The 16,577-nt window shown below is 39.5% G+C and overlaps 2 protein-coding genes across 2 annotated transcripts in view; one reads left to right on the plus strand and one right to left on the minus strand.

Annotated features, from left to right (window-relative positions):
* The window catches only part of VWDE (von Willebrand factor D and EGF domains), a 34,604-nt gene extending 22,930 nt beyond the window's left edge, over positions 1-11,674 (minus strand). Inside the window, exons 1-8 of the mRNA XM_035896960.1 lie at positions 11,501-11,674; positions 8,462-8,693; positions 6,347-6,412; positions 5,377-5,636; positions 3,773-3,862; positions 2,302-2,446; positions 1,404-1,618; positions 1,013-1,086 (exon numbers count right to left, since the gene is read on the minus strand). Of these exons, the coding sequence (XP_035752853.1) occupies positions 1,013-1,086; positions 1,404-1,618; positions 2,302-2,446; positions 3,773-3,862; positions 5,377-5,636; positions 6,347-6,412; positions 8,462-8,693; positions 11,501-11,545 (1,127 nt within the window). The 5' untranslated portion in view covers positions 11,546-11,674. The remainder of the gene's footprint in view (positions 1-1,012; positions 1,087-1,403; positions 1,619-2,301; positions 2,447-3,772; positions 3,863-5,376; positions 5,637-6,346; positions 6,413-8,461; positions 8,694-11,500) is intronic.
* A 41-nt stretch (positions 11,675-11,715) lies between these two features.
* Positions 11,716-16,577, plus strand: part of SCIN (scinderin) — a 131,618-nt gene continuing 126,756 nt past the window's right edge. Inside the window, exon 1 of the mRNA XM_009642102.2 lies at positions 11,716-11,731. Within this exon, the coding sequence (XP_009640397.2) occupies positions 11,716-11,731 (16 nt within the window). The remainder of the gene's footprint in view (positions 11,732-16,577) is intronic.

Raw genomic sequence — 16,577 nt, forward strand, 5'->3', positions numbered from 1 at the left:
TTTCCCCCATTTGTAAAACAAAGTAGCAACAGACTTTATCCTTAAAATAAAAAGCATCAGACCCTATCACAGTAAATCATCGCTTCATAGGAAAGCTTGATCACAATGCATCAATGGTTAAAATGCCCAGTGAAGCCATCCCTAGAATTTCCACTGAAGGAAGAACTGCAAGATCAGGATAACCCCAGTGACTTTATTATTCTTATTACCAGTCAGAGTGCTACCAGATAAGCAATTACCCTTGTCCCCACAAGAGTGGGGTTGTGGCTGAACATCCTTATTTGCAGGCAACATACCCACTTCTTCTCACCCTGCCACTTGAGCAAATGTGGTTCTGCTGAGCAGAGAATATAAAAGTCCCAGGTACCTGTGTTTGTTTTCACACCTTCCATGAATTAGAAACACTTTGAAAAACAGAAGCATAGCAAAAACATGCCAGCTGTGGCCAAGGAGGCTGTCTTCACTTTAGAAGGAAGGTCAGTGATGTGCAAGTGACAGCGGTGACTAAGTCACTTCCAGTGACATTAATGAACTCAGCACGCTGTTACACAGACAGCAGATAGCACCTAGCAACTTGATCCTTACAAGGATTCAGATAGCGACTTTGCATTAAAACAGTTTTGCCTAATCAGTCATTTTATCACTGTTCATATTTAATAATATTTCTATCTTTCACAGTCAACAGACTGTACAGCAGCCACTCCTCTCCTGGCATACTCCTCCAAAAAGGAAAATAGTCCATTTGCTTCACTCTTGCCACAATCCCAAAACTTGCATTTAGAAATACAAATATTACAAATATCATCATGTCTGGCAAGCTTTTACTAACTAAAGCATGTTCATCCTTATTGTCCAAGAAAAAATGTAAAATACAGACTGCAGTTGTGGAAAAACACAGCTAACTGGTATCATCAGCACAGATTTTAATGAATAAATAAAACACCCCCCAAAAAAACACCTAAAAAAAAAATTCCAACACACTTAAAATTAAGAGCAGCAATCCAGTAATTACCTTCCATCAAATGTAATTATATGAGGGTCAGTAAATGAGTAGCAGTAGGCAGTGGGTAGATCCTTTACTGTAATCTTCAAAACAAAGAAGTCATGTCAGATTAGGAAATAAACAGACTCAGGGGCATTATTTATCTTATGATACTAGTTTACATTCTAATAAATACATTATATTATACTTTTAATCAATCTGAGTAGTTACATCAATAGTAAAATGTAAAAAAAAAAAAAAATCAAATGTAAACAAAGCATTTCAATGAAAATAAAACAATGGAAAACTGACCACTTAGAAATCTCGGTGTGAGTCAGCAAGTCACAACTGAAATAGAAACTTCATTAACATCAGCCACATTTCTGGCCAGTTTATAGAGCTTAACATGAAGATTTTCAACCTGTGTGCTTTCTGGAACATAGCCATTCCACAGGAAATTCTCACTGGATATAGGTTCGACTGCAATTCCGGTAATTCTGTCTCCATCCTGCATAAAGTCTGTCACAGCAGTGAAATAAATTACAGCTTGACTACAGATTCCGTTTTTGCAGGGCTTCTGGAGAAGATCCACATGACAAGAAGAAAGAGCCAAGTTTAAACCTAACTGCTCTTTACCTGTTTTAATGAAAACACATCATTAGTGAGTTTTCCTCTAAGTCAGTCACATTTTGTATATTACTGTTAGTATAGATACTAATGTGTTTACAAACATTTTCATACATTAAAATAATTAGCATTTTTCTTGGGTTTGGTCATGCAGAATCCCTTCCCTACATCTTCATACACACACCCAAGAAAATGGTTTTTAATTTTCCCGTTTGATAGACAAACGGAAATCATGATAGGCTTGCTAATGTAACACAAAAATGGTTGTCTGCATAGGCAAGGCTCCTCCCTGGGGTTCACAGGACTTGGGCTTCAGAAAGTACTACGGAAAATGGTAATAACAGTAAAAAATGAGGACTTCATGACTGCATATACAACACTTGCAACACAACAGGTCAACAAAATGAACTGAATTATCAACTTGAATAGACAGAATACTGTAATACTTGCCAAGTTATGGCTCTGGTATCAATAGCTGCCAAAAACATCTGCTAACTTCAACAAGTAATGCATTATGGACACATTCTTCCATACTTTCATCAGCAGTATATACAGCCTGTGAATATTCTGTTTTCACATTTTAGAAAGTATTTCTCAATGTAACAGCTTCTCCAAAGAAGGAGACCAGCGGGAATATTTAGAAAAACACATTAAACATAAAAAATGCAAAAAAAAATCAGGATAATACTTACCTTCATCAACAGTATTTAATGATAGTGTGAGTTTGCAGTCACTTTCAAGCTGGCTAAACTCTGGACAAGGAATAGGAATGCTACTTTCTATGGCCAGCCTGTATTCCTTCCCGTCTTCTGATATATCATGTGTTTCTGGATGTATCTATGACAGAAGAAATTGTACTTAAAATGCAAGCTTTGCAAGTAAACTACAGCACTGCTTCCTAACCAGCTAGCAGTACAGTATGAAAAAACTAAAGAGATGGAATAGCACCGTGCATGGCCTGCTCCACTTGATCAGGCTTATTTAGATGGTCTGAAGAGCAGCAACCTACTGGGGAGAAGCAAGAGTCTTGAAGAGGTGAGAATAAGGGGCCGGGATAAGGAAAAGGCAAGAGTAAAGGCTAGCTAGAAAGGTAAACCACATTAAGCCCACAAAAATGTATTCTCTGGGTAACTTCTGGAAGATAAAATACAAAGCCCTTTGGGGAGACAGGGGGGAAGCTACCTACAAGCAACAATGTCCCAAAAGAATTTGGAAGCATCACATTTCTGCTGGGATTCCTCTCCGTAAACTTACAACACAGCTCACTCTGGATACATAATCAAAAATGCAACTAGAGCTCATAAGAGAGGCCTACAACTGAGCATTGTACGTTGGGTGAAATCCTGAACGCAAGCTCACAGGAAAACAAACATAATGCACTTTGCGCACTTTGCGGTGCGCACTACAGACCTGCCATTTGCATGAGATAAATCTGGGCACTGATCCTGCAGATACACAAGCTCAGGCTTAACTTTATGAAAGGCAAATCCTTAAGTCAACAGGACTATTCCCAACACGTAATGACATGCAGTATGTCTTTCTGGGATTGGGGTCCCACTCCTGGCCAGCAAATGGGTCTCTATAGCTATATCCACAGTAGGAGTTAAAAATTACTTTGGAGCTCAGCCTCTGACCAAGTGGCATGGCACAGCTTCTGTCCCAGTTTCCTCCTCTAAGCCCAGACCAGGTTGGCATCACCCTTCCCTTATCTCCCTCCCAGCCAGCTGGGAAGAGTCCCTGGCTGAGGCTATGCCGTGAGCCACGTGCTAGGACAGCCTGTTGGCATAGGCCAAAATCACAACAGAAAAGGCAGCAGCAGTTAAACACAAGAGACAACAGTGCGCCAGGGCTCAAGTCTGAGCTGTGGCCCTCCTAGTTTAGAAATACAGCATCAGAGTCGAGTCTAGCTGCTAGAAATCAAGGCTTTCACTACATGTGCAAGTTGCCGATTCAGCCTTCCTGCACCTTGAGAACATGGGGAGCAGAGAAACAACTTTTACTATTCTGCTTTTTGACAAATTTAAGTTTGCTACAGCCAACAACATGCTCTATTAATTCACAATTCAACATTTTGAGTGCCTTCTAGTCAGAGAACAGACCACTGTAGCAATACCCAGAAAGATTCCTACTACAATAAAGGAAAACATTTTCTTTCAAAATTACCTTAATGCCAGCAAAAAATTCCTTGCTCTCAACAGAAGAGCTTTGTATATCTGGCTTCTCCATGAAAAAAGCAGAACTGCTACAGTAGACCTGTAGGGCAAAACCAGTAAAACAGAATACATTTTTGGCATGAAGTGGTCATGTGAATACAAAATCCATCCATCACAGGTCAGTTTGATGGAGTCATCACACTCAGTCCTCTGTTTGCACCAGAAGTCACCAACTGCCAGTGGTGCTGCTTAAGAAAAACATAGAAATAGGTCGAGCATCCCAAGACCTTTTCCTGGCATACTCCTCCAGTGGTGCAGAGACTTCTTGAACTAAAGGCCATATACAAACCATCACGTTTAACAAGCACCTAAGACTCCACAGATTTTTCTGGAGCATTTCTGCACCCCATGACATCTTGTGGAAATGCATTCTATACTTTATTAAACATTATTTAGTTCTTTTTGTCCGTTTCACATTTTTTGCCTTTTAATTTTGTTGAGTGCCCATTAGATCTCAGATTATGCAAAACAGCCATCCCCTCCTCCTCCTCCTCCTCCTATACTTTTTCCCTGACGCTATGGGCCTGGATAATCTTTTTCAAGCTGAAGAATTTACTGTGATTTCCCTCCATTGAAACAGTTCCATGCTACTAGACACTGTGGTTTTGCTTTGGTTTTGTATTTTTTCTTTGTTTATTTTGCTGCATCCCTTTTGAGATGTGTTGACCACACATGCAATATTTCAGATCCCGAGAAAACCAAGGATTCATAGCAGCAGCAAGTAGTTTATGACTGTGTCTTTCCCTTTGACTGTGACTGAGTTAACACTGTCAGGCAACTATTCACAAAGTCCCCAAAGGATTTTTGAGGATTAGCAATTGCTTTTGTTGCCCATAAGCCTTCCAAGCACCCTGGCTTTGCCTTGAACACACAGGCACACACACACCAAGCACATGTTTTTTTGTTTTTTATTTTGGCCAGGAAAGATTAACCTGTGTTTTGGTACATACAGGTAGAAAGCTTATTGATTTTCCAATGCTTAAGCTTCTCAAAGCTACCATGAGAGCCTAGGTCTTGAGTCTCCTACCACAGAAGGTAATGCAGGTACTCCCTTTGCTTTTGATGGCAGAAATGAAACCATTTAAATCCAATCCTAGAGACGAAACTATCAAGCAGCAGCTTGTTATTGACTCAGAGAAAAGAAAACTATCTAATGAATCAATAACACAGCTTTGCACAACCTCTGGCTCTTACAGCCTCTCACTTAGATGTACTTGCATCCAAAAAGCCTCTTAATTTACAATATCAAGCAAAATCACAGTAGAGGGTGAAGAAGATGCGACTTGAATAAACATTTATCTCCTGGAGGCACGTTATAGTGTACTGAGACACAACAGTCTCAAAACCTTAACAGCAGTGATAATTACTGATATAGTCTGTGGTATTTCCACACTCATTTGGGTACTGTTGGTGTAAACAACAACTAGAGGCAGAATGCTTCTGCCAAGAAAAACCATACAGCAAGGTGCTGCAACTCTGTCTCTAACAACTGTTAGTGTCTACAGAGCCACATTTACAAAGATACAAAGAGATTATAATTAGGTTTTAACATACTCTGTCTCCAAGTCTGACGTTTATCCCATCTAGTTCTAGAAGTGAGAACGTATGAACTGCTGTTTCATGTTTCAGTTCCTCTTTGATACCTTCAGGAGAAAGTCTTGACCAAGTTACAATGAATCCGACCGAGCTGTTTGCAAAAGGGACGCCAAAGGTACATCTTAGGTAAACGCTGCCTTTGATCAACTCTGCTACAACTTCAGGAATGGCTGGTAGTGGTGGTGACACAGATGGAGGTGATGAAGGAGCCAGGTTACCTAGTCAAAGAGAAGTGTGGTTTGTGCCTTTTATTCTGTGCAAAAGCAATATCAGATGAAATTACATTGACATATTTTCCCTATTTAATACACTAATAATATTTACCTTTTTTCCTGTGTGGAAATATTACATAATTGCTTAGAGAATCAGAAAAGATGTGTATGTTCCTGTTATTTATGGTTAAAAGGAGAAAAAACTCTTTATAAGCCTTTGATTATATTCTAGCCGATAGGAAGGTGCTGAAGGGGCAGGGGGGAACAAAAACAGGGGAACAAAATACAATGAATTATTTTACCAGACAGGAGAGAGCAACATGCAAAGAAATTTGGAATTTGCCTGGCAGAAGAATATTTTCTCTACTTAAAAAAAAAGGGGGGGGGGGGGGGGAGGAAAAAAAAAAAAAAAAGAGCAACAGTATGATTTGTAGATTCATCTTATATTTGACTCCCAAAGAATCAAAGTAATCTGTAAATCATCATTATTAAAATTAGTTTTTAACACTTTGGTACTTATTCTGAACATTATACTGAGAAGGTACTTTTCTAATTCAAGGTCTGAAATTGCCTCCAAACTGCTCATTTTGCAACAGACCTAGCAATACTGTTGATAACACGAACATGTTTTTATTCAAGACAGAACATGACTAAATGTTGACATTACTGGGTCATAGACACACAGAAAATCTTGAAAATCAAACCAAAATACTCACTGCTACAGACGCCTTGAATATCCATTCCTTCAGGATCACAGGTCTGTGGCTTTGCATCTGAAACAACTATAAAATGTTCTTAAATTGTATATTCCACACATACAGAATATGTCCACCAGTGCTCTTAAATTAGTGCCCTATGTTAAAAATAATACACCAAATATCGCAAGACACTAGTTGAAGTGTAAATTATCAGAATGGAAGTGATCTTTTAATCTGACCCATATACAATTACGGTAGCAGTCAGTACAAAGCCTTGTGCTGGAAATCACAAGTGGATTGGCTATACCTAGGAGGAAAGGTACGGAATATTCTACCACCTCTACACCTTTTACTGCAGATGTGCCCAGCCAATAGTTATAGATGTTGTTAGTGAAAAAAAAGGAATTAACCTATTCTCTTGAATATATATTTTGTCTCCCCAAATCCATATCTGAATGCTTATTTATTAACTGTAAACCTGGACAGCCAAATCAGTGCAGACCTGCTTGGAAAAAAATCATCTTTCCTACAGGGGCCTAAGACAAAGTGCTTGTGCACTGCTATCGTTTGGTACTGTGAATGTTATATTAAAAAAAAAAAGTGGAACTTTGATTAAACGTGAAAATACCAGTGCATTTGTAACAGGGGTAGGAATAGGTTAGTCACTCCACTCAAACGAAGTCAAAAGGGCAGCAGCAACACTGAAACCCCCATTCACCAAAAAGAATGAAGAGCAGATTTTGATGTTCCATGCTTCAGTGATACAAAGTTTGAATCCCTTAGCACATAGAGGAGACACTGTTAAAATTTGCATCAAGTGTTTACAGCTATGAAGTGTTAAAGAAAAAACACAGCACACGTGGTAACCTAGATACAAAAAGCAGCACAAGAGTACAACGCACTTCACGTGAAAACATCATCTTAAAAGAGGGCTTTTAAACTCAAAATGTGTTTCCAATTTACAGCATTCAGCAGAGTCAAACCAGAGTTATGTTTCTTGCCTACTTTGTCTTCAGGCAGTAAAAATTTGCTAGATCGCTGCCTACGTTTTTTATATCCCGTTTCCTTTCCATGAGCCATCATCCAAAGTAAATGCAAAGCCCTATAGTGCAGGAGTTCTTCATCGCTTCAGTCACTTGCAAGCTGAAATGTCCCATTTCTGGCATTTTTTTCTGTCAATAAACCCTTGGAGAATGCCTTAACAATTGGACTGAAAGGTGTAATGATGGGCCAATAAAGCAGCAGAAAACCCACTGATAGTTTCACTATAAAGCTTTTGAAAGCGGTCGGTAATGGAGAATATGACTTAGAGCAATACCATATATGATGCATAAAAAAATTGCTAGTATCTTCACAATGGTGTGCTACATGAGCTAATAAGAATTTCCTACTACACTACTTTGTCACTATTTCACAGTATTTATAACTGTAAGGATTTAACCATGCCTTCTTTAAGTTATCTAAAACATTTAGCATGAATAACGAAATACTGAAGTTTTGAGCTGTGAACACCAATAGGCTATTGCAGCACAAGGGTCCAAGACAACATGAGATGTTGCAAAAGGACTCCAATTCTTTCTCACAGTGCTAATAAAGTATGTAACAGTTGAGCATTTCTGTGCTGAATTTTCTTCTAGCAACAACACATATACTCTACAGAAAAAGAGTTGCAGTAAGAAAAATACTCGTAATGATGCTAAACAATAATTGATATAAATACAGTTTGGTCAAGTTCTTAAAATTTACTCTGACACATAATTCTATGTGTATTCAGTAATGGGTATTTGCAGAGTATGAGCACCATTGTAGGCACTCTGAATTTTGACTTCTAGATGTGTCTTATATTCCCACTGTTTTCACTTATATGGAAATTTTCACTATACAGAAATTTTCAATTCTTATGTTTCTGCACTTTGAACAATATTCAAGTGCTAAATGTAAGTCAAAAAGGGGTGGTATGAACCCACCTGACCACACCAAATCATTTTTCTATCCTATCAATATTAAAAGTATGGATAGACAGAAATTTTAGCATGTGTAACTATTTCCAGGCATTTCTACTCAGCCAAATACTAGAACACACTTGCTCATAAACAGACACACTTAGCTGAGCCAGGGCATGCATTTTCTCACCTTCTGCACAATACCCCATGCATCCTTGGGTGGGCTGCAGTAAGTAAACAAAGAAATCTCCGCAGTTCCTCACACTGACAGGGATTCGGAAAAGACAGCAGTCTTTTGAAGCGCTGAAGAAAAACTGCCATGTAGCACAAGCTGTTAACTGTTTGATCCCACCGGGTCGAGGCATGGATTCTGACTCCCTCAGAGACAACCAGACAGGGGCTTGAGTACCACAGCGATTCAGCTTCAGCACCAGAGAAAAGCATCAGAAAGTGGTTAATGCTATATCAAACTGTTGCTGTGCTTTAATGAGAGGTACATCTGTATTCAATTAATTTCCTGCATGAGCTTTAGCAAAGTTTAGGCAGTATAATTGTGGGCTTGCTTACTTTCCTCCTCAAGGCTGAATACAAATACACAAAAAAGAGACTTAAGTCCTTCTTTGAGTCTAATGAATTTGTGTTTCTAAAGACAGGGTATAATTTAGTGCCTGAAGAACTTAACTGGGAGCCACACCTGAGCATTTTGCCCACAAAAGCTAATCATTGCGTTCTGGCTCAGTGAGTTACTCTACACCCCTTAACCTACAGTAACTGACTGCATAGGAGCTATCAGAACACAGCAAATACAGGGTAGAACATATGTACACTGAATATCAACTAAAGGTGCTAAAGCTGACTTGTTTTACCTGCCCTGTGCTGGGGCTGACTGAAGGCTCAGCTAACCTCCCAGATTTCTTCTAGGAGATGTGGCCAGCTGGTGCCAGGTTACTGACTTGCAGCCCTAGTCAAAAATGCAAGACACCTGATAAACCCAGTCTGTCTTTCCATTTCCCGCCTTCAGAAATAGAGATGCTGGTAGCACCCCCCGCCCTGTAACAGCCACAGTGACTTTGTAGCAACCCTAAATCCTTTGGTGTTTACAAAGCAGTGGCCTTGTCCCAAACAAAAGCCTGGTTCAGTGCTTTTCCTATGGGAGTGAGAAGTGTGCTGTGGAATGGTCTCCTTCGCCCCTCACCGCTGTGGCTATGTGAGGTCTTCAGGTCAAGGAAGCTGCCACGCAGGTCACAACTTAACAGTAGCACCAGTCGTGGTAACCGAAGCGCAAGTCTGATTTAGCAGACACCAGGGTTTACCAGTGGAATACAGAAAAAGGAATCCTGAGAAAAGGAGACAAAGAAGGAATCTGGTTCATGGGTTACCAGACTGAGTTAAAGATCACCTCCTGTCTTTCGTGTGCTGCAGAGAGCAAACTGAAGAGAAACACCTAGAAGGACATAGCCTGTTAAAGCCAGCATTTGGAAAATATTTACAGAAAAACCGTAAATCTGAAACTGTGAGATTTTGTGAGCCTCTTCTCTTTCATACATGGCCTCAAATATTCCTTTCTTTGACCTGATAGTGAAACGACATCTCAGATCATCTTGCCTTTAGACCAAGAGGTCTGCAGACTCATTGAGCAATTACTCAAATCCAAACTACACTTTTCTTTCTTAATCTAAAATATCTGAGCCCACCATCAATTCATCAGACAGGCAGAATTAATGAGAAGTAGACAGAAATGGGATGGATTGTTTAACAGAGTCTGAATCTTTGACAAGGATTAAATACAGCTATAATCAAAGTTCTCCTAAAGGGAAAGACAGGAGGAAACTTCCCAAACAAGACATCCATTCTAGTTTGGTTTTAATGTTTTGACTCTGCGATTTCAAAGTAAATGTCTTGGGTTTGTCAACAGATGCAAAGAAGCAGATGTCAATGCATAAATTTCATTTGCTGAGTAAGTTTTCAATCAATCTCTTTCCATCTGTAATTATCTGGATTCTTCTGTATTAGGATGGTAGCCTACTTTTACCAAATATTTCCTAAGCACTGAGAACTTTCCTAGATGATCTGAGCAGGTATCTTGCTAGTCTTACCTCTGTTCTGAAAAACACAGTTTTGTCCCCTGGTTTATCATCCTGGTTCTTTGGATAAAAGTATCCATTTTGAGAAAATATAACTAGTTAATTAATTTGTTTGTATTAAACCTAACTGAGAGAAAGTCCTTCAGGAATCATACTTTTTGCTAGGTTTCTGCAGTATAAAAGCCTGGGTAACGGCAGCCTCTGCAACACAGCCCTCTGAGTCCTTGAGTCAGCTGCACATTAAAGGTACTTCAGCCGCTTTATACTGCTGTAAAGCTTCAGTAACAAAAAAATTAATTAATTAATTAAATAAATAAAAATAAGAGGGGCTGCTATAAACTCAATTTAATTTTATTAGTATGTTTTAACTGTTTTGTGTTCCTTTAAAAGTGTTCCGTTGTTGAGCCTTTTTTTTTTTTTTTAAGAGACTGTGACCAGGCAAATCAATATATTAGAAAAATCATGGGTGAAATATTCTAATGACATTTTTATTTTTTTTAAACAAGGGAATGTTTTAAAATAGGAAACTACAAAGATGTATCTCCTTAGAATATAACAATTACAGAGATGTTGGTACGCTCCAAAATAAAGCATTACAAGTCTAAAGTATTAGATATTCCAAGGAATTCCTGAGTCTTAGGGGACTTGTAGATGACCAGGCAACTAATCTTCAGTTAGCTCTGTTAGTTCAAGTCATTTTAGGAGTAATCTCTTCTCTCTAACATAATTACTTTAAAAGCTCCACAATTACTGGATCCATGCAGCTGCAAGTCTCTGTACCGCTTTCACAGGGCCTTCCGAACAGACTGACCACCACGTCGTCGCAGCTTTACATGATATCCCTGCTGCACCGCCACTGCGAAAATCTTCTTTAGCAGTGACTACAAATAGCAGGTTTTGAGTCCTCTACAATGGATGTAATTTATCATCCTCTGCTATTGCCCGTTCAGTGTGACATTTTCAAGGCTTAAGACTTAATTGTCCAGTTAACACATTTTAATATACTCGAGTACTTAGAGAGAATAGGTATTATGTGTTCCTCCACATCAGTCTCCATAACCATATTCTTTTTTTATACCTCCCCTAGTGAAAAATTCTTAAGAAAAACCATGTATTTCTCATAATCAAATAAGCTGTAACAATACCTCCACGCACTTGGTCGGCATCTCAGCAGGCTTATCAAAAATCATAAAGCGATACCATCCTGGTGTTAGGGAATGGTCACATATTAAATCCTGAATAGCTGATTGCTGGAGGTGGGATGAATCAAAATCGACGCTTCGGTAAGGGCTCTGCAGGATCTGATGTCCACCAGGAGAGCATTCAAGAACTGCGGAGCAAGAGTATTTAGAGTATCAAGATGGAATGCCTAACAGGTATGTCAGAAAAGATGCTAAGCATTTTTAACAGGAAAATGTGGATATATTGCAATAAGATGTGAGCTACTTTTACTGGAAAACCTATTGAAGTCTTAGTAACAACACCAAATTGGTATGTTAGTACTCTAAAATTTAATAGAATTCATCATGTGGTAACTTTCCCTTCTTTAAGTGGACAATAAATGCAAATTCCTAACCACATTAGGCATTTACCCTAGACGTAACAACAGTGGAAAGGAATATGTTTATACTTTCTGGATTTTGACTTTCTAGTTCCACTGATGTTTATGAAACCTAACAACGTGAATAAAAATGGGGTGTCAGATATAAGAGAGGATCAAAATCTTATCTCAAGAGGAGTAAGGATTTTCCAGAGGTCTTCTGTAAATAGGCTACCACTTCACAGGGTTCCTTGGCGTGAAATGAAGAATTCCTTCAAACGGATGAGAGGTAGTCATGTGCAGTTTGCATGTATACATGCAGATCATAGCAAAAGCGTGTATGGAAATGGGTAGATACTTAGCTACACATTTTAAGTCAATTTGCTTGACTGACATGCTAAATTTGAATAAAGTAAATACAACTGACAAACATATTTTTGGACATCTAAGTGACCTTGTGGCCTCAGAAAAAAAATCTCAAAACTGCTGATAGGTAAAATGAAGGATCAGAATCTGAAGAAATCTTTACAACAGCTTTTTTAATGTGCAGGCTCATTCAGAAATAAAGCAGAATGCCAGAACTGCCGAGTCTGATCTGGCAGCCGAGTTGACTCCTGCCAAAGACAGCGACAATTAAATTTCTGGCTAATGGCATATTTGCATGCAGTGTACCGAATGGCCATTCTTGCTCAGGAACGTGCTTGGGAAGTGAAAACAGGGGGGAAAAAGTAAGAGAATGTTTATAAACAAATAACATTTTAAATATACCTATCTATTTACCTTGCTTTTAGAAATGGATACGAACCGATGCTGACTGTGAATGGAATTTCAGGCTCTATCGAATGATGCAGTTAATCTTAATTCTTGCCTCTACTATGCTACTAATGAATTAAAAAAACACAGCTGTAAGCAAAGCTCTATAATCTTATGCTTTGAATATTAATACTCTGATCTTCAGTTTTCGCTCCCATGTTTTGGAATGGTTTTGTCCCATGTTTTGCACAGCGTAATGGTGTCACTGATTACAAACATATTTTGGTTGAAATCATGCAAGGGTGCACTACCTTCCACATTTTTCACCTCATTGTCCAGATAACCACAATTATAAAACAGTTTCAGAATCAGGTAATTCCCCTCCTTTAAATGGAGAAGATGCCCCAGTGAAAGAACAGACTTCATCTCTTTCAAGCACAGGAGGAGAATCCTATAGTCTTTCAGAGACTGCAGATTTAATCTGATATGGCTTTAGGCTACCCAGGCAGGTAACAATAGCTTTATCTTCTATCCTCTAAGGGCAGATGGAAGTCAATGTGATTGACTGGGCCACCACTGTGCTGCTGAGTTGCTCGTAGTAGCCTGTAGGCTATTCGTGTCCATACAAGTTGACCTTACTGAGAATTTATCCTTCATTGGAATTTGAGGAAAAGCCCTTGAAGAATCACAGGTCAGTCATGTGTGTTATTGAAATGTTTTCCAAGCAAGCTACAGCACAAGCAGTTTACGAACCATGGTGAAAGTTTCTTCCTGTCTTCTATTTTTTTATTGGAATTCTCCCTTTCATACAGCACCCTCATTAGTTTTCTTTCCTGTAACTGAATCACTCCTGAAACAATTAATATCCGTTACCTTTTCCATTAATAAATCAAGCTAGACACGAGACAAGTCTTTATTTTCTTTTCCTCCACAGTTTAATTAGATCATCGTTTGATAGAGCTTTGAAACAGCTGACTGTACTCACTTGTAATAGGGTTATAAATCCTACTAAAGATCAAATTATATGTTTCTTATTATTATGCACATCACTTCAAAATGTCACCCAGCTCTTCATCTATCCTTTCTTCCTTTTTAAAAGTATGCTAATATTTCCATAGCTATTACTTGGAAATCTCATGTTGCATAACACTGGTTGATATTTTTTTCTTTCTTTCTTTTCTTTTCCTTACCCATTCTGCAAACCAACTGAAAATAACTGCCATCATCAATAACACAGATTAAAATATTTTATTACACATCTGAGCATAACTGATGTGCTGTCTAACCCTAACAACAGCAGAAACAAACAAAACTATTCTATTTATGGACACATGCACAAGAAATGAATGTTGTGTCCTCTGTGAAAAAGTTACCCCTGCAGACCAGATCTGCTCAAATCACAGGCATTTAAGAGGGGAGTTGGCTATATTTTCCACTGAAATTATTATTTCCTTATTCAAGATGTATAAAAAAAATAATTTTGATATAATCATTCTTTCAAAATTCATTCTCAGAATGATGAATACCAATTTTGCTGTAAAGGTTTTTGAAAAACTTTCAGCTCAATGAGTTGAGTCTGACAAAATAATAAGGAACTGAAAACAGGGTCTGATAACTTGAAAGTGCTACGGAAGCCTACCTCCAGGGCAAGCTTACCTACCAGCTCTGCCTAGTATGGAGGCACATTAAAGCATGGGAAGATGTATGTGCTACTGTTGACTTCATCCACAATCACAAAATATTCTGACAGTTAATAGAAAAACTCATGTTAGTTTTAACCAAATTTATCACTTAAGCATGATTACTCTCAATGGAAGCCTTTCCATATATATAGGAATATTCTTTTTAATTGTTTCTTTTCAGAGCTTTGAATGTGATTTAGTAACTTTAATTTTAAGCATTTGCTTTAGGATAATGAAGTTCTAATTATAAAATACACAGATAAATCCTTGAGAATTAAGACCATGAAATTCAGCCTCCTCTGTATATTGTGCACCACTGGTTTAACTTCACCTAGCGGAGACGCACACAATAGGCTATGAGGAGAGACTTATTTCTAGGAAGTCAAACTCTCCCATTTTGCTTGGAGGTCCATGTGCTCCATACTCTCTGCTGAAAAAGCAATCCGTCTTGCGAAAATATGCAGCTGGTTCCCTAGAATTTGAGTTTACTTATCCTATTCTGTGCTGCTTTCCACAAATACCCTATATATTGCATATGGCTCTCTACTGTTCTTCAACTGAAGTCTCTGCATGCCGGGAAGAACTTGATTCCACATTTGCTTTTTCCTGACTGTCTTCAGGATTACTACAGCTAGCTTTGCCTGGATTCATCCCAGACCTACTTGGTCCTGCCAGATACTGAGACATGTGACCCTGAGCTGGAAAAGAATTCAACTTTTGCGACATCTGAAACCCAAGGATAGCATTGTGCCGGCAGATGAGCCTTTGGGGAGAGACAGAGAGGAAACCTCTGCCAACACATTGGGGTTTGTACCATGACTGCCACAAAATGGGTCAGGTAATAGGTACTCTGAACACCAAACGTTAACCAAAGTCAGAAGTCCTTGAAATCAACACAGGAGCTCATTTTCCACAAAGATCTATTTAAGCGGCTCCTGATGACTCCCTCTGAGGCACTCAGGTGGAAAAGGAGTTCCACGAAGGAAGGGTTTTTCAATTCCCTGTTCACATCTCTGTTCCAACCCGTATGCAGAGAGGTGACAATGATTCTCCACCTGTCCATAACGTTTCCAGTGTTATGGGGCAGCGAGGGACCGAGGACTGCTGGGTGCAAACCAGAGGAAAGGCGGGGAAAGGAGCCACTTGCGGAGCACAGGCAGGCAAGGGCAGAGTGGCAGGACTGGCACCTCGGCTCCTCAGGTACAGCTAGCTTCTCAGGTTCTAACTCCTGCTGTCCAAAGGCCAGGATCTGGCAAATGGCTACAGGCAAACAAACGGTGCCATTAGTAAGTGCCCGCTGTGATCTTGAATGTGCTTTTTCTTGTGTCTACTGACTGCAAAGGAGGCTGCGCGTCAACACCCCAAGGCAGAAACTGGAACTCGGACGGCATTTAACAAAAGTGCTCAGATGTATACGTGGATTTAAACTAGTTCAAAATACTGAAATAGAAAGAAGTTCACTTTTTGGAAGAAGTTATCCTGAAATAATTATTTAGGACAACGCTTTTAAAGCAAAATATGAAAATGACTGTCACTATTTACCTAAAAGATACCATTTGCTTGGATGAGACACAGAAAAGAACACGATGGCAAATGCTGTAGCGATGACAGTACCGCAACACAATGAAACAGGAATATGAATACTTGTGTACACGGAACAGTGAAGAAAATAGAATCGACACGCACACATTAATACAACCTCACAAACAACCTTCTTTGGATGGGTGTTAAACCACTTTTCAAACACACATGTCCACACCCTAAGGGGTGCTTTGTAGAGCAACTTTAAAAGAGTTGCATAACCTTCCGAAACATGTAAAGTACATGCTTATAGAATACTTTCTAGTCGTTCTCAATATAATACGCTATTGTATCTACGCTTTACATGGATTTTCTCTCGGAAATTTGAAACACCACAGACAGGGGTTTTCGGCCAGGTTTTGCAAAGCGTTTTGCAGCGGTCGCAGGTCAGGGCGCACCACCGCGCCACATGTGCTCCAGCACACGGGGGAAGGAGAGCAGGGAGGAGAGAGTTGGGAGAATTAACGTTCCTGGCCTTGCATTTTCACTCGGCGGGGTCTCCCTGCAGCCGCCCTGTGAGAGCGGCAATTTCCATTTTGTCCGTCCACCGGGTTAAGCCTCGCCCAGTGAAACTGGTTCGGCGTGACCGTCGGGCTGGAGAACCAGCGGTGGGCGGGCACCGGGGAAGGACCCGGCCCGACCCGAGCAGCTCCCCGGCACCGGACC

Source organism: Egretta garzetta, unplaced genomic scaffold (genome assembly GCF_000687185.1).
Source record: "Egretta garzetta isolate BGI_Z169 unplaced genomic scaffold, ASM68718v1 scaffold30, whole genome shotgun sequence".
Lineage (NCBI taxonomy): Eukaryota > Metazoa > Chordata > Aves > Pelecaniformes > Ardeidae > Egretta > Egretta garzetta.